This window comes from Haliotis cracherodii, unplaced genomic scaffold (assembly GCF_022045235.1).
Source record: "Haliotis cracherodii isolate W230 unplaced genomic scaffold, xgHalCrac1.p SCAF_7, whole genome shotgun sequence".
Lineage (NCBI taxonomy): Eukaryota > Metazoa > Mollusca > Gastropoda > Lepetellida > Haliotidae > Haliotis > Haliotis cracherodii.
The window spans coordinates 14,504,090-14,525,612 of NW_027266330.1; the positions used below are offsets into that span (position 1 = coordinate 14,504,090).

The 21,523-nt window shown below is 39.6% G+C and overlaps 1 protein-coding gene across 1 annotated transcript in view; it reads right to left on the reverse strand.

Annotated features, from left to right (window-relative positions):
- Positions 1–19,102: 19,102 nt before the first annotated feature.
- LOC139448683 (uncharacterized) overlaps positions 19,103–21,523 on the reverse strand; it is a 79,114-nt gene continuing 76,693 nt past the window's right edge. Inside the window, exons 7-9 of the mRNA XM_071230235.1 lie at positions 21,224–21,274; positions 20,243–20,314; positions 19,103–19,984 (exon numbers count right to left, since the gene is read on the reverse strand). Of these exons, the coding sequence (XP_071086336.1) occupies positions 19,103–19,984; positions 20,243–20,314; positions 21,224–21,274 (1,005 nt within the window). The remainder of the gene's footprint in view (positions 19,985–20,242; positions 20,315–21,223; positions 21,275–21,523) is intronic.

The window sequence follows — 21,523 nt, forward strand, 5'->3', positions numbered from 1 at the left end:
GTACGACTTTCAGTGATAATATGAATGAGGTTTGGCGGCGCATTGTTTTTATCGGACCCTAATTACTTTATGATGACTTGGACTCTTTACCTCAGCTTCATAGCCGTGAGGCTGGAAAAGAGCAGCATGTAATTAATGAGGGTGGGTTATATCATTGAGGATACACTTGAGGGAGAGAATACTAATTACCGTACTACAGGAAGAGACCTGTAGACGTAAGCGCGGGGTGGTGTTTTAGCTGGCCATTCGATAATGGCCGCCAGGAGAAGTGAGCTTTGACTGCGTCATCTAAAATAAATAATAAGATACAGCAGTGTTATTTTCACGGGTCTGTTGAATAAACTCCCAGCGCTACGGTCAATGTATCTTCTACTTGATCCTTGATACATCATTTTGGCATTCACAATATATTAGTATATCAACGTACTAAAGAGCACTGATCTAAAGCAATTCCGCGGGAGTAGTTGTTACCTGTGCATTACTGTATTTTCCCAGTGAGTACCCGGATGATATAGCAGAAATCTAGACTCGTAAGCGCATTTTTATTGAAAGTAGAAGGACGTATGGTCACATTGATCAACAAAAATGAAATACAGTTTTGGAAATGTAGGTATATTTGTGGGGAGCATCGGTAATGGTGATGCAGTTTTGGTAAGTCACTTGCTTGATAATTGTGCGATCTTTGTGTACACTATTTTGACTTGCAACACAAAGTAAATATTTCATCTGAACATTGCTTATTTTACCGTGTGTATATGTTTACATTCAAAATGTAAACAGATTTCACTAAGGAAATTTATTAAACGTCTAAATATTCAGTTTATTTTACAAATTAACTGAAAAATATGCCCATCTTTATTAATATGATAACGAATTCCAAATATTTGTTTATATTTAATATCATCACCAAGTACAGTTCTGTATTGTTTGGCTTCTTTTCTTAGCATAATTAATATATTGTGATGTGTTTAAGCTCTTTTGGTCGTCTTTATCATTTTTAGTCAGTCGGTTAAATAAATGAATGGATTATTCAGTCAATTTGTAAAATGACTGAAATATTTAGATATTTAATAAATTGCCTGAGTGAATCATATTTTACACATTGACTGTAACATATACACGCTTACAAAAGAAAATACTTGTGAAAACAACGTCTATCGCGCATCGAAAAACTTCCCAACCAAACGCCTCTTGAAAGGAACAAGAATGATTCTGTTCAAAGCTGCAGCGAATGAATGAAAACAAAATGCAAATATCATTATTACAACCTACCAAAGTTATAACGTATCCGGGAATATCAACATAAAGGAACAATACCCATTGCGTATGCAGCTGTACAAAAATACTTATTCGATGTCAAATGTCTCTGTGAGAATCAAATACTTTGATAATAATTATTTGGAAACAATATTTGGAATATATATGAAATATATTAAAATATTTAAATATATCGTTTTTAAACGTTATTTAAATGTATCGGATATTATAACCCGTGTTCGTTTCTTAACTGATCACTTAGTTTGTTTCAGTTGTTTCACATAGGTGCCAAGTCAGCTGAGAAAGCCCACGTGACAACTATTTTTATAATGTCCCCGGTTCTTAAAAACATCCATTGAGTTCGATAACAATGAACAACAGTCAGTGTATTATCAGTTACCCTTTGAACAAAGTATGTTGTTTTTACATCTGTACTTCACGCCATGATATGAGTGTATTCCCTAGGTTTAGTAAACCTACCTTCATATGTAAACACTTACTTTTGACATATCCACTGTGCAAGATAACAGTAATTAATCAATCAACGTATTTCCTGTTGATCCTTTGATGTCTGGGAATGATCAGTTGATTTACAACAAAAAGTAAAGCAACTGATCATACATCTGTTGCTGGGCTGCCACGTGCATATCACATAACTCACATTCCACATCACTTCAAACCTGGATTTAGATTGAATAATTACCCCAGGTACAAGAAAGACCAAATTTGAACCTTTATAATCTGAGTGGTGCTACAACTAAGTATACATGTTATAAATTCATTAACTGAGCAGCAAGTGAATTACGACAAATACACAAGTGTAGGGTTATACCAGAAAATGTGGATGACAACAAGGGCGTAGTAATTGTATCATCCACGCAATCCGAAATCCGAAAATGCTTTCACTCAGGGATACTTTTTTATTATTAAACTGTAACCATCAGGGGTATTTCCAAATAACGACATCCGATGAGCTTTCGCCGTTATTTGTCTGTTTGTTTAGGCTGAAGAAATTAATTACCATGCGCCCTTTGTTGAAATCTTCATAGATCACGGGTAACCAATCAGTTTTAAAAAATGCTTAAGCTTATTTAGCTGTCCTTGGTAGCCCAGTCTCTTGTCACGCTCGGTTGCGTTAACGAGCAAACTGACTCACGGCAGCTAGAAAGCCCAAGCGGAAATCCAAAGGTCGTATTACCTGAAGAATCAACCTTCATTTGCGAAATATCTACTGCTCTCAAAATTAAAGTCAGAACTTTCTAACCAAGGATTACCAGTTGAAACTGGTCGATGGCTGAACATTCCCAGGGAAGACAGCCAGTGTCCACTCTGTGAATCTTTCGCTGTGGGAGATGAATTGCATTATTTATTCCAATGTGAAGCTTTTCACCAACGGCGATATGAACTCTTAAATAAGCAATATCTTTCCAAACATTTAAGAAAATTATGACAACTAACAGTGTAAGAAATCTGAAAGGCCTATCTAAATTCCTTAACAATGTGTACAATACAATTGGTAAATTGTATTAGTATCCACGTATCCTATTTTTATTATTTTTGTTAAATTGTACATAATAAAATTGTAGATAATTGTATGTCATGTTATTCTAAGAATAAATGAGTTTGAGTTTGAGTCCAACACCCGAGAAGAAGCCAGAGATTAGTGCCCCTTTTTGAATAGTTTACAATCAGGTGTTTTAGGGTTAGCTGTGTTGGCTTAAACGTATTTTTATTTCGAAAGAAATCTGGATCGGTAAACAAGCAAAACTTGCTTATGTAATACCTCTCCAGGTAACAACTTAACAACAGCTGGATATATATAAGAGAGTGATGAACATAAACATACAAAATGCACAAATGAAATACACGAAGCCAATACACTGAAGCAAGTGGTGTCTGTGAAATAAGGTAATGCAGTTTTCCTTTACTACATGCATAAAATTAAGCTACTCAAACCTTTTGCTATTGACAATGATGTCGTGAACTGATTTAAGAAGAGTCATGTTTGTAGAACTGCTTAACTACTGCCACGTAACATCATTTTTAGACCATACCCATGTGTGTAGAAATACACAGTGTTTCTGATATTAGCGTATTTTTTGACAGTCATAAAAAAATTAATTGCATCTTCAAGGTGATATCCACAAGTGCAGTCTGGTATGTCTGATACATGTCGTCTAAACTTATCAGCGTTTAAGTCACTGCAGCTGAGCCTAAGGCGACAGTGGACAATTTGGCAATCTATGAAAATATTTGAAGTCAAAATTATTAGTAATTGCATCAGAACGATTAATTAATGATTTGATTTCTTTTAATGAGCGAGCATTAGTTACTTCATCGGATAGAGGGTTCCGCAGGTTGATAATATCCAGAAGAAATTATTATTAAGCATAGGTCTGTGTTCTACATTTGATTGTTTGTATGTTGAATCTATTTCTAAGGTTATATGTGCTGTTATCAGAGAATTGAATATACACTTTTCAAATATTTTGGCTAAGCAACTTGTGAGTGCTACAGGTCTATAATTTGAGCATTCATGTTCATCGCTGACACTGACACCGTATCAGCCCGGCAGTGGACTTGACACAGTTATTTGCGCACCGATTATATAACTCCTACAGACAGGGTGGGGGTGGTTGTTTAAAGCGAAACGGACGACCCCGTCTGTTATCTAATAAATGCTGTGCGGCGCCTTTGATCTTCAAAACATACACCTTATAGTAGTAAACGACGATCAGGATGGCCTGGAAATAAACACAATTCTGTCTGCCCAGTGTATCCACAATTAACTAGAATGCTTCATATCCACAAATATATATATAGAAAATAGATATTTGCCCACAGCAAATATTCATTTGCTTAATTGCATCAGTGTGGTTTATCAGAACATATACAATGCTTTCTTACGCTTGGTGAGGCAGACTGAAATTGAACATTAGGAAAACGTCACCAGGGATAAAAGAGGTCATACCAAAGAACATTATTTATTAGTGGAAAAGTCAGACATTCCGATCAACCACTACAAGCCCCGGCCGGATCTCAAGGTTGACCAGATCAACACCCCAAAGGAACATCTCTACGCCAAACAAGGAGTCATGGTGCACAAGAAGGGGGGACAGGACATCGAGTACGACATCACAAACTACACATACTTGTACCACTTCTTCCAGAGTAGTGGCGTACCGACCTCAAACCACTTCGTCGCCAATACCGCCGCCCTCCTTGCCAAGAGCCTCTACCAGAATCCCGACCCCCAGGATGAGAAGCTGACCAAGAGACTACTAGAAGGATACCGCCGCTAGACTTCTAGCCACACATGCTCGCCAGCCGACGCCGTGCCTTCCCACGCTTGCCACCCCCACCCCCCCCCCCCCCCCCTCCCCCCACCCCCCCCACCCCCAGGCCCAAACTTTTCCATATTATTGAATATTCTTTTATCACCCACTCCCACCCAGCCAAACCCCAACCCCCTTAACTTTATTAGAATAGGCTGTAAACTTATACATTTTTTGGGGGGGTGCACTTCTTTATTTAATCATTACGCTTTTTTACCCTAATAGTATAAGTGCTTCCCCGTGTGCGAGATAGGCTTAAGTCGGAAAGCGCACGTTAAATCTGCGAGGTACCTATCTACCAGAACTTTATTTGCTGTTCTGGTCATACATAAATATATGTAAGTTACGTACATGGAGAGGCTAGATTATTTACAGCTAACAGCAATATAGTGCAAATATTATGTTCAATAAAAGACAACGTTGATATATCTATAACACACTTTTTGTACTATTAAACAAACTGTGGACTTTTAAGACATTTTCGCTTATTGTAATAACATCTAGCTAACAAATCATGTCTATCTCTGAAATCCACAAGCATAGTTGCTGTCAAACCTAAAAAACATATTCAGGGAGGTCAGTTTTGACTTGCCAAGCACCTAAAGGTGAGTTTATTTTTAAACTGTCAAAAGCGATTGTCCCTTCAATGCTAGTATATGGCTGGAAGCTGTTTCTCGGACTGTTATGAGTTATGATGTATTTTATGATATTACTTGGGAATGTTCAAATTAGTTACTGTCATTTAATCCAACGTTCTAACTGTCAACTGTCTCAACAGGACCATAGGTTTGGTTATATATCTCCTCCCTGTCTCTATGTCTTAAGTTGTTAATCGGTAACTGCGGTCCAAATGTATCAACTTATTCATCTATTGTTGCAAACTTGACTGATTTAAACATATCTAATTGATCATAAACTACTCAGTCAGTCAAGCACCTGTATCAGAAATGTAAAACCAGCCATGTTTCATGTAGTCCCAATATCATTGAAAAATGCCGATGAAACGTGACATATAAATTTACTCACAGACAATATATTTTTCGTGAGAGTGAAGCACAATTTTATTAAAGTTTTATTAACAATTTCATAAACTATAATAATATTAATATCAAAATTCATCATCACTTGCCAAGTTTATGAAAATGGCCCCATTTGGGAGATGTCACATATAAACAAGGATTTGATCGTCTTTGACACTGAGGTTTATCCCCACTTTGTTTATACAAGAAAAGATGTTACGCCAAAAACGCTCACAGTAGTTAGTGAGTAAACTCACGGCCTGACATGACCTGGTTGAGTGACTTCCTCCAATCAACGTGAAAGGATTACCCACAGAGAAAGAAAAGGATTAATGTCACCCATAAATCTTATCCTAACGTAGTACTCCAACTTCTAAATGCCTCTCAAAGAAGGATTAAAATCCTAAAGATATCCTATCTACGTGGTATAGGTACTCACAACCTCTAATAATAAACTGTTACGTTTGGTATCCCCAGCAATACTCACTATGGTCATTGGGCAAATGTAAAAATCACAAACCCTAACGAGATTCTGTCTACATGGTCACACCCGGTGATTGTGAAGATCTCAAATTCTATCAACAGTCAGACAGCATGGCTGTTCATATTCATTTACAAAATCCTCTTATAATTAGTATAAAAGTGTCCCACACAAAACCTTCTTTTATTTATTCTTTCAAAATACAAAACAGAAAGTGGGGTGTGGGGAAATGGGACATATTCCTACGTGAAATAATGAGACATTAGTAGTGGTGGCGGCTATATCATAATTGTACTGTCTAAAGCAATAATTTGGCGAACGAAAACGTTACATTTGCAATCAAATGGAATGACTCGTGAGGGCAAATGAATATGTTCGCAATCCACAAACAATCATTTTATTAATGGCGAACATTTACCAACCCGCGACAATCGTGTCAACACTCGGGGGGTTCCCCTAGCAATAAACTCGCATCTAAATTCACTACTGTTCTACTGTCGGCTAGCCACAATGGCTAGACGGGACCCTAGTGGAATGGTTCATGCCATAAAAGTCTAACAACCGAACACTAATTAAGACGGGCCAACCTTGTATTTACGGTCTGGTGAACACAGCTCAATGGCCGCTCATTAACTCAAATTTCACATCTCACTGTTTTGTTTTATCTCACTATTCATTTGATAATTTTGTCAACTTCAACTGGAACCCGGTCCCGTGTTACACGCGTGGCACACGCGTGTGCAACGGGTTGCACACGCGCTGCACACCCGTTGCACACCCGTGGCCAACGGGTGCTCACCCCGTGTGCAACCCGTTGAGCACCCGTGTCACATGCGTGTTACACGCGTTTTCAACGCGTGTTAGGGGAATGAACTTTTAGGCAGTAGTGTACCTACTTTGGTTGGTTGGTTAACGCTGCACTCAGCAATATTTCAACTATATGACGGCGGTCTGTAAATAATCGAGTCTGGACCAGACAATCCAGTGATTGAAATCATGAGCATCGATGCACGCAATTGGGATCGATGACATGCATCAACCAAGTCAGCGAGCCTGGCCTGACCACCCGATCCTTAAACGACAAGCATGGGTTGCTGAAGACCTATTCTACCCCGGCATATTCATTGGTCGCAAGCATATATTTAAAAATGTTAGATGCGTTTTGCATTGGCAGAATATTTATAACACACAGCCGTTATTGCACGTAGAAAATATAGTTCTAAGAATAAAAATAGAAATGTTCAATACACACACACATTTTGTGTAATCTAATGATAGTCAAAATTATTCCAAATGTGGCCTTAATAACATATTTGCTTTTATAGCAGCATATATAACTAAGAGAAATGTAAGTATATGACCTCATCTTACCCCTCTTCCTCTCTGCCCTAGCTTTGTCTTCGGTTGGTTTGTTGTTTAACGCCGCACTCCGCAATATTCCAGCTATATGACGTCGGTCTGTAAATAGAGTCTAGACCAGACAATCAAGTGATTAATATCATGAGCATCGGTCCATCCAATTAGGATCGATGTCATGTATCAACTAAACATCACTTCGGGCTTTCCTCCCACACTAAGATGACACGCCGTGATATAACTGGAATAATACTAAAAGCGGCGTAAAACCCAACTTACTCACTCTCATTGGCCTCAGCCAATACGAAGTATTTTCAGTCATCATAACTACATACAGCATCATCCGAACACAGTTAACGATAACTACTCATATGCGATGCATGCAGAGTTTGAGTTAGTTAACAAAGGCTTAATGGAGGAACTGTTTCCTACCAAATATATCGGTGACTTGGTCACATGGTTGATGCATTGGAAACAACAAACCAACCAATCACTCTGTGAAGATCCTTAGTAGAATAGGTCTTAAGCAACCCATGCTTGCCGTAAGTGGCGACTATGCATGCTTGTCGTAAGAGGCGTCTAACGGGGTCGGGTGGTCAGACTTTTGCGACCCTTTGCACGCCAAAAACGCATGATTGTGGGTTCGAATCCCGGTTCGCCGTTCGAATCCCGGTTCGCCCCAGTTATTATTCTAGGTTTGTCAGCACCATACCCGTGCTCGTGGGTTTCACCGAAGTGGCAAACGACCTGCATCACTTTGGGTCTTCCTCCCACAGCTGACACGCCGTGATACAACTGGAATACTGTTAAAAGCGGCGTTCAACCCGACTCGGTTGATAAGGTCTTCAGCAACCCATGCTTGCCTCAAAAGGCGACTAACAGGATCGGGTGGTCAGGCTCGCCGACTTGATTGATCATGTCATCGATCCCAATTGCGTGGATCGATGCTCATGATATCAATCACTGGATTGTCTGGTCCAGACTCGATTATTTACAGACCGCCGTCACATAGGTGGAATAGTGGTGAGTGCGGCGTAAAACAACACATCAACCAACCAGAATATCTAAATCATGTTCAAGGGGGTTAAAATCTGGGCTCATTGCTGGCCAGGGTAGAGTCCCTTTTGCAATGGCCCTCGTGTAATCCACGACTGCATGCGAACGATGAGGCCTGGCCTTGTCATCCATGTACTGAGGTCGAGTAGCAAAAGGGTGGTTGTCAAAATGAGGAACGACGACTGACCACAAACGTCTCGGATGTAATGAGCCCCTATTACGTTGCCCCGTATGGTGACCAAATCCAAACTGGAATCATGAGAGATACACCCCAAACCATTACCGAGCCCCGCCGAATGCAACAGTCGGTTTAGTGTTCCTGGGAGTGTAGGCCGTGTTCCAGTGCCTCCAAACTCTTGTTCTTCCATCAGTGACGTGGAGCAGAAAGCGACTTTCATCTGACCAATGGATCCGTCTCCAAATTCTCAGATTCCAGTTCTCTCGCGCAATACACCATGATAAACGAGTATTTTTGTGGTGATCTCTCAACAAGGGACGCATTATGACTCGTCTAGCTGCTTTCAGCCGATTCCTGACGGTTCTGCTGCTGAAACGACGATTTGGCAACCACAGCTGTTTCACAAGAGTACTTGTTAAAAAGGGTTCTAGGCGTATGAGACGAAGAAGGTCCCTGTCTTCGCGATGTGTCGTCACAGGAGGTCTCCCGGATCTGGGACGGTCCTGTACATCACCGGTCTGAGCTTGTTTCTCGACTAAACGGCTTACGACAGTGGGATGAAACCCCAAATTCCGACAAATGGCATTACAAGACATTCCTGCGTAATGCATGCCGACTATTTGCCATCTTGTGGAGTTTGATAATCGCCTGATAATCGCCTTCGTGCCATGGTCACACAATGTCATGGAATAACTGTTTAAAACCGAGCAATTTTAACGTTTGGATATACTGCTTTTAGAGATACTGGAGGGTAGCATGCGGCACGGGCAGTAATGAAATATATTGGGGTGTGCTTAACTTTTTTTCTTTATGTATATCATACAATGTGCATAATGTTACCTTATGTTAAAGGAACGCGATAGTTTGAGTTGGGTTTAACGCCGCTTTTAACAGTATTCCAGTTATATCACGGCGTGTCAGCTTAATGTGGGAGGAAAGCCCGAAGTGATGCAGGTCTCGGACGTTTACCACTTCGGTGAAACCCACGAGCACGGGTATGGTGCTGACAAATCTAGAAACATAATCGGGGCGACCCGGGATTCGAACCCACAATCATAGGTTTCAGGGGTGCCCAAGGGACGGAACTCTGCACAGCGAATCGCGGCGCCTTAGACGACTGGGCCACCCGCGCCCTCTAGGAATGCGATAGACGCCACCCCAACTGGGCAACACATGTTAAAGGTCTGATCTTTCGATATAGATTTTGAATAGAATGGTTGTCACAAAAGGTTGGAGATAGAGTATTGTTGCTAAATGTAGTATTTAACAAAGGTTGAAAGATTTTTACATCTTTTACAAGATTGGCAAGATATACTTGATACATGAAAACCAGTAGAATTATATTCTGCTTTAAAATCTTTGCTTGAATGTGAATTATTCTTGGTCAATATTTATAATTTACACTACAGAAGGGCATTAAGTAAATTTCGAAATGGTTTTAGTTCACATCGAATATAAAAGTTTCGTAGAGACCTTTGTGATATATAAACGATTATCAAATTATGTACGTGTCCAGTATGTCTAGTACCTGAAACCACCTGTCAAGATCCGGGGTAGAATAGGTCTTCAGCAACCCATGCTTGCCGTAAAAGGCGACTATGGTTGTCGTAAGAGGCGACTAACGGGATCGGGTGGTCAGGCTCGCTGACTTGGTTGATGCATGTCATCGATCCCAACTGAGTGGATCGATGCTTATGATATCAATCACTGGATTGTCTGGTCCAGACTCGATTAATTACAGAACGCCGTCATATAGCTGGATTATTGCTGAGTGCGGCGTTAGACAACAAACCAAAAGTTTAACAATAGCATTCGTCACCACTCGCCCCCTTCCGTAACTTACAAGAAGACTCGTCCCCCATTTGTCACCACTCGCCCCCTTCCATAACCTACAAGAAGACTCGTCCCCCTATCAATGAATGGTATGTGCGAAAATACGACAAACCAATCGGAATGCGCGTATGATTTCAAGTTCTTTGTCAAAGAATCCCTCAGAAATAATTTCTGTTTTTATATATGTCTTGCATCTAAAAATATACCCAAGACACAGTTAAATGTGTTCAATCATACTGTATAATTTCGCATGTCCTGATGTGCTTTTAATTGCATCTGAAATATAAATGATATGTGGGGAAATATATGTGAACCATTGCGCAACGAGTTGACAATTGTTTTAGGGATGCCCGTTTGCGCTAAGACGGAACCCGGTTGCAAAAATGGCCACGAGAGGGGCACGAGTCGCTATTCGGCTTGTCCCGGAATAACACGCGTTGGTCACGAATGTAACAATAGGTGTTAGCTTGGCCAATCAGCAAATGAAGTTTCTGGTCATGGGGCAGTTGGTAGGTAAAACAGGTCAGATACACTTTGTTATAGCTGACCGAAACTGACAACTAGTTATTTAAAATAAATATATGTAAAAACCTTAAATGAAATTAAAACAAATATAAACAAAAAACTACATCGGCCACATAAATGCAAAACATGATCAGATATGTTTTATTATCATGTAGATTCTACGATATACAACCCACGAGTCGCAATCTCGGGGTGAGAGGATGACAGCGGCAAGCAAAATATGAATAGCCAAACAATTACTTACATTAGTATTTTTGAATGAACATTGCTTCATTTCTCATCGTCGTATTTGTTAAGTGTGGGGATGGATTCGGTTAGGAAATTAATTACAAGCTGGAATTTACAAGTAAATTTCGTGATTGCTGTCAGCACAAAAAGCAGTGTTCATGAAATTCGTAACGAGGCTTTCGGAAACTTTCAGCATTGCGTGTGCATGTCATGTGGTCTAGCTAACATTCCTACTGGTCGATGAACGGAGCTACACTGCTGAGTTCGGTTTTCGATCACCAAACAGTTGAAATGAATTTTTTTTTTAAAATTGATGGGTTTTTTAATGTCATAGTTACTTGCGAATTTTGAACATTTTCTGGATAAAGGGCGAAATGAAAGGTAAACGATCACTATGTATTACAGGTGTGGGCAACTTTATCTAGATCTACCTAGATACCTTACATAGACCTAGGCCTATATATCGATCAGAAATCTTATACCGATGTATGGTATCTGTATCGATCGATTAAGGTGTAATCACGCAATTTCATTTTGAGATATGGCTATTTGGGGGGGGGGGGGGGGGGGGGGGAGTGTTTAAGACATTTATGTACATTTATGTTGAAATACAGAATTAAATATTTTTTAATTGATGCTAAATATATTTTACAAGACAATTTAACATGCCATATAGTTATTTAAAATTCAAATTAATGGTACACCTTTGATGAGGAAAAATAGATACTGCAGTACAGATTTTTCAGGACATTATCCATTGTAGAAAAAACATCCACATTTGATGTATTCTAACTAAAGATATATTATTCCAGTTTATCATTGTCCCTTTTCCTATGTTTACAAGCAATGAATTAATGAATGAATGAATGAATGTCTTTATTTCCTCCAGATTCTCAAAACATCAAGATTATGTAATTAAATAATAAAAAAACACAGTATTCAAACATACATATATATATATATATATATATATATATATATATATATATATATATATATATATATATATATATATATATATATATACTGAGTCAAATTAAAAACTTCACATTTTTTAAAGTAATCCCATATATGATATACAACGGACAAATGTATCAGAGAAGGTAATTTTTAATCATTAATGTCCAAAGAAGGATTTTAATTAACGGTGGTAACCATAATTTGTTCCAGGCACCTACGGTATTGGGTAATAACATCAACAGTTTAAATCATAAGTCCCAAGCACGAGAATCTGATGGCACACAAGTTCAGTAGGGTGTATGGCCACCATGGGCGTTGACAACTGCCACACAACGCCTCCGCATGGACCTTGTGATGCTTGTGAACACACAATTGGGAAACGACGCCACTGTCGCTGCAAAATGATGCCAAGATCTTGCAAATTCTGTGGTTGGCTCTGCAGAGTGCGCAGACTTCTGCCAAGAGTATCCCAGACGTGCTCGATGGGATTGAGGTCGGGAGACCTTGACGGCCAGTCCATGACGTTGACTCCCGCATTCTGAAGGAAATTCCTTGTCAATATTGTTGTGTGGGGTCTGGCATTGTCGTGTTGGAAGATCAAACCGGGTCCATGTGCAGCCATAAAAGGCAGAAGTTCTGGTGCCAGTACCTGGTCGCGGTAAGCAGCAGCGTTGAGGTTGCCACGGATGACAAAAAGCTTGGAACGTGCATTGCCACAGAAAGCACCCCACACCATGACACTTCCGCCTCGAAATCTGTCAACTTCCTGTACACAACACTGGGCGTAACGTTCATGACGGCGCCTCCACACCCTCGCCCTACCATCAGCAAATCGAAGATAAAATCGGGATTCATCACTGAAGACGACTTGATTCCATTTCCATCGCAAGTGTCGCTGTGCCCACAATTGACGTTGACGTCTGTGTAATTGAGTCAGAATCGGCCCGCAGTATGGCCGTCGTGCTTAAAGGTGAGCAGTTCTCAGACGGTTTCGAACAGTTTGCGCACTCAGTCTACCCCTAAACAGTTCCTTTCTGGTTGATTTAGCCGTCAAAAATCGGTAACGGAGGTGACGTAAGACATTCTTACGATCCTCTGCATGTGACGTCACACGTGGTCGACCTGGCCGAGGGCGATCAGCGGTGGTACACGTTTGCTGTAGACGCATCTGTAAATCATAAACAGTCCGTCGACTGCAACCCATCGTCCTTGCGACTTCAGCTACGGACGTTCCCATCTGCAACATGCCGATGGCACGTTCACGTTGCACATTTGAAAGGCTTGGCATGACAAATGACCGTAAAGACTTTTGTTTTCTTGTGTTTTTCTGTTTTTTGTTTATGACTGCTAACAAGTATGGCTGAAAACACGTGCGGTATTATGGCCACGTGACCAGTTGCACATGAAAAAACTCTTTTGCCACTAAGTGCTGTGCACGGGATTTTGATCAATTCAGCCGCACAAAAACGGGTTTTATCTGAAGACAATACGTGGCCATTACTGTTTAAATACACAATAAGGGCCCACAATGATAACTGGTCAAAATGTTTAAATTTTAGGATTGTGAAGTTTTTAATTTGGTTCAGTATACATATCAATGTCCCGCATATTTACAGGCTATAAACAGTGAGAAATATTGGTATGGTTACCACACGTTGTTTAGAATATGTTTAATTTGATATAAATACTTTGAGAATTCAATAATTGTGAAATGCTACGTTATTTCATCATTGTCATTGTTATCTGCACCAAGAAAGAATGCTAACATATCATGGTCTTCCATCGTCTCTATTTTAACATACATTTCAACATCAAGATTATCAATTAGAGTTGAAAAGAATGCATCTCTCTCTGAAAGTAGACATTCACAGTTTAAGATGACATGGTGATAAAAATCATGAGCAAAAGTAATATATTTTGTACATTCTTTTGATAATTTGCTTCCGGATCCAATCCTTATTACATACTCTATTTCTTCTCTCAATTCTGGATGTAACATTACAATGCTGTATAACACATGAGGAGTAAGTGTTGTGTGAATTTTAGAATATCGAGATAGGTCAGCTCTACATGATAGTTTATATTTCCATACTTCTTCCTCGTGGGTAGTTATTTCATTTAACACAATCTTTCTCCACTTAGTTTTCGCGGGGAATTCCCCTGTGCGAACGTAGTGAAATACATGATGAAGTAAGTTATATTTCTTGGCTGTTGAAAGCAACACTCCACATAAACTGTGTAAATTATTGTTATGAAAGAAATAGAGTGAAGTTGATGGACAGAAAACAGTTTTACAAATTGAGACACATGAGCAGAGACGCCCCAGCAGCTGTAGTCTACATTTATCTATATAACCAACCATGCTGCAAGGTCCCAGATTAGCAATAGTGGCATCAGTGGGGGAACGTTTGTCAAAACCTTGTACAATCCTTGCAAAGTAACGCTGTGTGCTTTCAGCTAATTCAAGATCTTTACCATGCAAAGGAGGTAGTAATTCACATCCATAAAAACTTGTTGTTAAGATCATTCTTTTCCATATCTCAATACTTGCATATTGATGTAAGTCACTACTATTTAGACCAACAGAGAGGAGAGAATTAATAGTACGCCTTGCTTTTGCACAGCTCTCTTAAATATATAATTTGAAAGAAAGATTAGTTTGTAGAACAACACCCGCATATTTTACATTATTAAACATAGGTATGTCATAGTCGCCAAAGCGATAAGCATCCGTACACAATAATTGCTTCTTTTTATGAAACACAACAATTTTACTTTTCGATGCATTATAACTTAATCGCCATTTGAATGCGTAATTAACAACTGTATCTAAGGCTGTTTGTAGACCTTTAGGGCTGTAACTGATAAGAGTAGTATCATCAGCAAGTAACACGCATGGTAAACTAACATTATATATACATGTTCCTGCATCTAACTGCCGAAGCTCAGTTATGAGGTCAGACAGCAAATGTATCAGATTGTTCGCCCTTGTACTGAACACATGCATACATGGAAGTATAACATTGATGTAACAGAGACCACATTTTACCTCTAATACCAAGATGATAGAGTTTTACAAAGAGAGTGCCATATTCGATCAAAAGCTTTCTCGTTATCTAGGAATGCTGTGTAGATACATGATCCTCTGTTAACATAACTTTGTACACATTCGATGAGGGTAAATAGCGACATAACAGCACCGTGCTCCTTTCTAAAACCAAACTGCAACATATCGGGAAAATTACAGGCATTTCGGGATGTCCACGTTTCTAATCTTTCTAGGAGAATTTTCTCAAAAAGCTTACTAAGGCAAGATGTTAGCGTAATACCTCTATAATTGACACGGTTTGGTTTATCTTTTTTACCCTTATAAATAGGTATAATTACCCCGTGTCTATAGGCTGCAGGTGTGTACTGAAGTTTAAGAATAGCATTAAATAATAGTGCTAACGTCCCTACTAACAGCTCACCACCAAACATCACATGTTCATTATTAATATTGTCAGGGCCAGGTGATTTGTTCCTCCTCAGTGTCTGTACATATCTAGTCACTTCCTGAACCGATATTTCAGCACATAGTACATTATCAACACGTGAGTTAGATTCGTTACTGGAGGCTAATTCCTCACTTTCATAGTCAATACCATCTTTAAAGTCTTGATCGAACTGGTCAGAGTCATATGGCTGTGCTAGATCCACATAGTACCTACCCCAAGGCTGACATATGTCAGTGGGGTTTGTTACATTACGGTCATCATATGTAAGTTTTTCAACTCCGATTCAGTTTCACAAGGGTTTTTTTCTAATTCCAAACAAAATGTCTTTGAATAGGCCTGCTTTGACTGTCTGTGACGACGTCGGAATTCTCGCTTAGCTTGCTTGTATGATGTATAAGAATGGAAATAACAGCGGCACGAGGGTGCGTTAACTTAACAGCAATACTACTGTCAGAAGAGACGAATGTAAACATTGCGTCCTCCATTTAGAGTGAATGTTCTGTAGAAGAGCTATACCACCGGAACCTCTCGTGGAGGTACATGCATCGTCACATATGTAGGACAGAAGTTTAAGATCTTTGAATCTTTGAATATTGCATGTTTTTAGCCAGTGTTCTTGTACAGCAATGATATCGACATAGTTCGGTAAAATAGAGTTGATATCTTCCGTCTGATGAGACACACCACGCACATTCCAGGTCAGCACACTTAGTATCGTCACAGTAGACAACAAAGTCAATATGAACATAGTCATTTTGTTAGTAGATGTTCCTTCTGTATTTTTGCTGGTGTTGTTGTTGTTTCGGATCAATTTGACGCTGCCTTGGCACATAGTCTCAACACACAATGTCCTCAGGCCAGAAGTAATCGTCATTCACCATGACGTCATGGCAAGTTTACCTGTACAGAGTAAGTTTCAGGCTTATCAAAGTGAATCCGTTTCTTCATGAGTCGGACATATGTTACACGGACGTGACGTTCATGGGCATAGCTGGATACGATGTTCTTCAGTTCTTCGAACGACTTGTCCGCCTTGATGTTAGACAGATCAATCCGTCTGATACGTAGACGGGAGACACCTGCTAGCTATAAAGTGTTATACGATTTGCTGAGGGATCGTATTGGATAACCTTTGTTCTGAGGGTTACTCTGATTATTCCGCTGGGCAGATTCCTTCCGTGGTCCACATATATCACTGTTAGTGTTCACATGAGTATTTTCACTGAATTCAAGGCCATGGGAATTATCTGTGTAGTGGGAATAGTTATAAGGGCATTGGCGGTAGATGCTCTGTCATCAGTGATGATGTATTCTAACTAAAGATACATATTCCAGTTTATCATTGTCCCTTTTCTATTTTTACAAGCAATGTAATTGTGCATAAAATTACTCGTCCCCAATACTTTCCTGCTATTTTTTGCATACAAGTGTTTGTAATATTTATATACCTTTGTATTTGAAATATTAATGATAAACGTTTATTTGCACTTTTGGTTTACCGTGATATAATCTACATATATATGGTATCGTATAATAAATGAAATCTGTTGTGTGGTAACCAGACTTTACAGGAATTATTGTATTATGTCAATGTGGGGATTTTCTCACTGCTTTTCAATGGATGGCTATGGCTATTAAACTGAAACTACTTTCCCTGGGAAATTATTTCTGCTACATGGCTCCAGATAAGGGCTGTATGTACAAATGCAAATATGCGAGATAAGATGTTAAGGACATGTGTGAAGCTTTGACGTTGTCGTTAAGGACAAATGTGAAGTTGGGGCATTGTGGTTATGGACGTGTGTGTAGCTGTGATATTGTCGTTAAGGCCATGTGTGAGAGTAAGACAAAGGTCATGTGTGAGAGTGAGACAAAGGTCATGTGTGAGAGTAAGACAAAGGTCATGTGTGAGAGTAAGACAAGGGTCATGTGTGAGAGTAAGACAAAGGTCATGTGTGAGAGTGAGACAAAGGCCATGTGTGAGAGTAAGACAAAGGTCATGTGTGAGAGTGAGACAAAGGCCATGTGTGAGAGTAAGACAAAGGCCATGTGTGAGAGTGAGTCATTCTCGTTAAGGCCATGTGTGAGAGTAAGACAAAGGTCATGTGTGAGAGTAAGACAAAGGTCATGTGTGAGTGAGACAAAGGCCATGTGTGAGGATAAGACTAAGGTCATGTGTGAGAGTGAGACATTGTCGTTAAGGCCATGTGTGAGAGTAAGACAAAGGTCATGTGTGAGAGTAAGACAAAGGTCATGTGTGAGAGTGAGACATTGTCGTTAAGGCCATGTGTGAGAGTAAGACTAAGGGCATGTGTGAGAGTGAGACATTGTCGTTAAGGCCATGTGTGAGAGTAAGACAAAGGTCATGTGTGAGAGTAAGACAAAGGTCATGTGTGAGAGTGAGACATTGTCGTTAAGGCCATGTGTGAGAGTAAGACAAAGGTCATGTGTGAGAGTAAGACAAAGGTCATGTGTGAGAGTGAGACATTGTCGTTAAGGCCATGTGTGAGAGTAAGACTAAGGGCATGTGTGAGAGTGAGACATTGTCGTTAAGGCCATGTGTGAGAGTAAGACAAAGGTCATGTGTGAGAGTGAGACATTGTCGTTAAGGCCATGTGTGAGAGTAAGACTAAGGGCATGTGTGAGAGTGAGACATTGTCGTTAAGGCCATGTGTGAGAGTAAGACAAAGGTCATGTGTGAGAGTGAGACATTGTCGTTAAGGCCATGTGTGAGAGTAAGACTAAGGGCATGTGTGAGAGTGAGACAATGTCGTTAAGGCCATGTGTGAGAGTAAGACAAAGGTCATGTGTGAGAGTGAGTCAAAGGTCATGTGTGAGACTGAGACATTGTCGTTAAAGATACGTGTAAAACTGACAGAATTTCGATTACGCAATGCATAAAACTGTGACATTGTCATACGCTAAGCTGTGGTTTTGTTAAGAAAGCCATGTGTGAGACAGGCATTGTCAAAATGGTCATGTGTGAAGCTGCGAAACTATCTCTATTTAAGCAGGGTAATCAGAAACTGCATAACTAATAATTGAGGAACTTATCCAAACTTTAATTGGACGAGCACTATCAAAGTGTTATGGATGACATTTCAAAGTTTGGTGGCCAAAATGCAATTCCTTATTTTGAGTACAATATGTTCTCATGATTGTTCAGGTGAAAACTTCCCATATTTGTGTATGTGATTGTGACGGGTGCACACTTTTCGCGAACATCTGTTATCATCACTGATCATCATCTATGCATTGCATAGAGGAAAACATTAGTATGGCGTATTCTTTTTCAGACAACTGCTATAACTTTGTTACTCTTAGGATTAGGGGGAACTGAAAGTGCTTGAATATCAATTGGATTATGACTGGATTATTTAGGAAATTGACCTGTTGGCATCATTTTTGGCGTTTTGCGACGTCTCTCTGCATAGGTAACCAAGATAAAACCATGGATTGTATCGGCTGTTCTTTCCAGAAAATAACTGGATTTGAACCCGAGGCTTGACTATAGATGACGGGAGATACATTGAATATATAACCTGCTGATCTGTGTTCATTAAACGTTGTTTCAACAACATTTTTACTGTATTCATATAGTCCTCGGTATACTTGTGCAACACTTTAGGAGTTCCCAGAAACATGGCCCCGCCCACCCATACACTGTTCCCTTTGATTACGCTTTCTATTGTAGCTTTATCGTTAAAACCATACACACGGCTATAAGCGACTCTGTCTCTGTCCCATTCATGTGGTATTTGAAGCTTGAACACCGAGTTATCATCAGCAAGAGCACGAAAGAGTCCAATATCCAACCAACAGAAATATTTGGTAGGAAACAGTTCCTCCATTAAGACTTTGTTAACTAACTCAAACTTTGCATGCATCGCGCATGAGTAGTTCTCGTTAACTCTGTTCGGATGATGATGTGGATAGTTAGGCTGACTGTAAATACTTCGAATTTCCCCAGCCAAAGAGAAGGACCAGAGATTGGCCCTGTCTATAAGGAAAACCTTTGTCATGTTGCTAGGGAACTTCCGTCTGAGGTTAGTAAGTAAATTAAAGGTATCTCTAGAATCGGTATATGCGACAAGGTTGTTCCTGATTCTGCCAAAAACCTTCATCCAGTGCATATAAAGGCTTGGTGTGTGCACGTTGGATGCGCCACCCTTGGCGAATGAGCCAATGTTAAAATATGCTGTAACGACTGTGATTTCAGGTTTCAGAAGGGATGGATCGTCGATGCTCTGCGACAGGATCTGAAAGAAAGTTACTCGGGATAGACTTTGATGAAAATACTCAATAAACAGTACCAAAGGCTGCTTGTATGTTATAATCTTTTGTCAACTTCCAGTTCTTCATGAACACAAGTGAGTTGACTATATATGAACATATATGAATAGTTAGAACATCAAGAATTATATTGTAAGGAAACCAGAGTAATCAAATTGGAAGTATGACATTTTTTAAATAAGTATTATTTTAAGACATTGTAACACATGAGCGTATCTACTCACTTTGTTGGTTTTGTTGTCTATGTTGAAGGTCACTTGCAGCCCAGATGGGAGGATTTGTGTTCTTGACAAAGCCTTGATATGAAACATTATAAAACAATGTTAGATTGTTCCTACAAAATACGCCACACAATTGAAACAAAAAACACATTTGTAAGTGGTAAAATCTCCAATTAATGACACATAGAAATGTTGTTAGTGTATCATCGACCATGAATGCTAAGAGTCACTTGTTAATCTCGGCCCGATTTGCTTGTTTACAGGCGGCTGTGACGAAGTTGTATGAACTCAAACAGTTTTAAGTCCTTCATGACATATGTGTCATGGGTTTGCTCATAATAAACTGATGTGTTCAAACAGAAGAGAGTTAGATAATACTCACTAACATTATAATCATAATATACATTCTGACAATAGAGTACAAATGAACATAACATCCATCCATCCACACCCATACAATCATCTATGGATGTATGTTTACATGCAGTGCACGCGCGCGCACACGCACACACACACACACACACACACACACACACACACACACACACACACACATGAATACTTGCATACATACATACAAATTACAATCGTGCCGAAATCTGAAAATAGAATACCTCGATAGTCATTTTAACTTGGGCGTGATGACCCGTGAAGATATTCGGGGTAGAATAGGTCTTCAGCAACCCATGCTTGCTGCAAAAGGCGACTCTGCTTGTCGTAAGAGGTGACTAACGGGATCGGGTGGTCAGGCTCGCTGACGTGGCTGATGCATGTCATCGTAACCCAATTGCGTGGATCGATGTGCATGTCGTCAATCACTGGATTGTCTAGTCCAGACTCGATTATTTACAGACCGCCTTCAAATAGCTTCAGTATTGCTGACTACGGCGTTAAACGGCAACAAAACAAACAAAAAACTTGATAATAACGTGAGAATAAACACAAGACTAATAATCATAATGTGTTTTTGTACTTTGCATTTACCGTTGAGTTCAGGAACTCCGATCTTTTCAGCCAAACTGTCACTGAAGAAAGGTGATGTGCAAAACATTAACTGTAGGAACTGAACTGCACAAATACTGTAATCAACAATAATCAGTAAATTATGGCACTTAGCATTTTGAAATTTCTGTATGGTTGAGGATGCTATGGATAGTGTGGTTTGTACTAAAGTGGCATTTGGTGACGTTCCAAGTAGAACCATGCAACTGTTCAAGCAAATTGACCGCCATATTTTATTCAAATACAAGAGAATGGAGCATACAAAACGCATGTTGATTGATA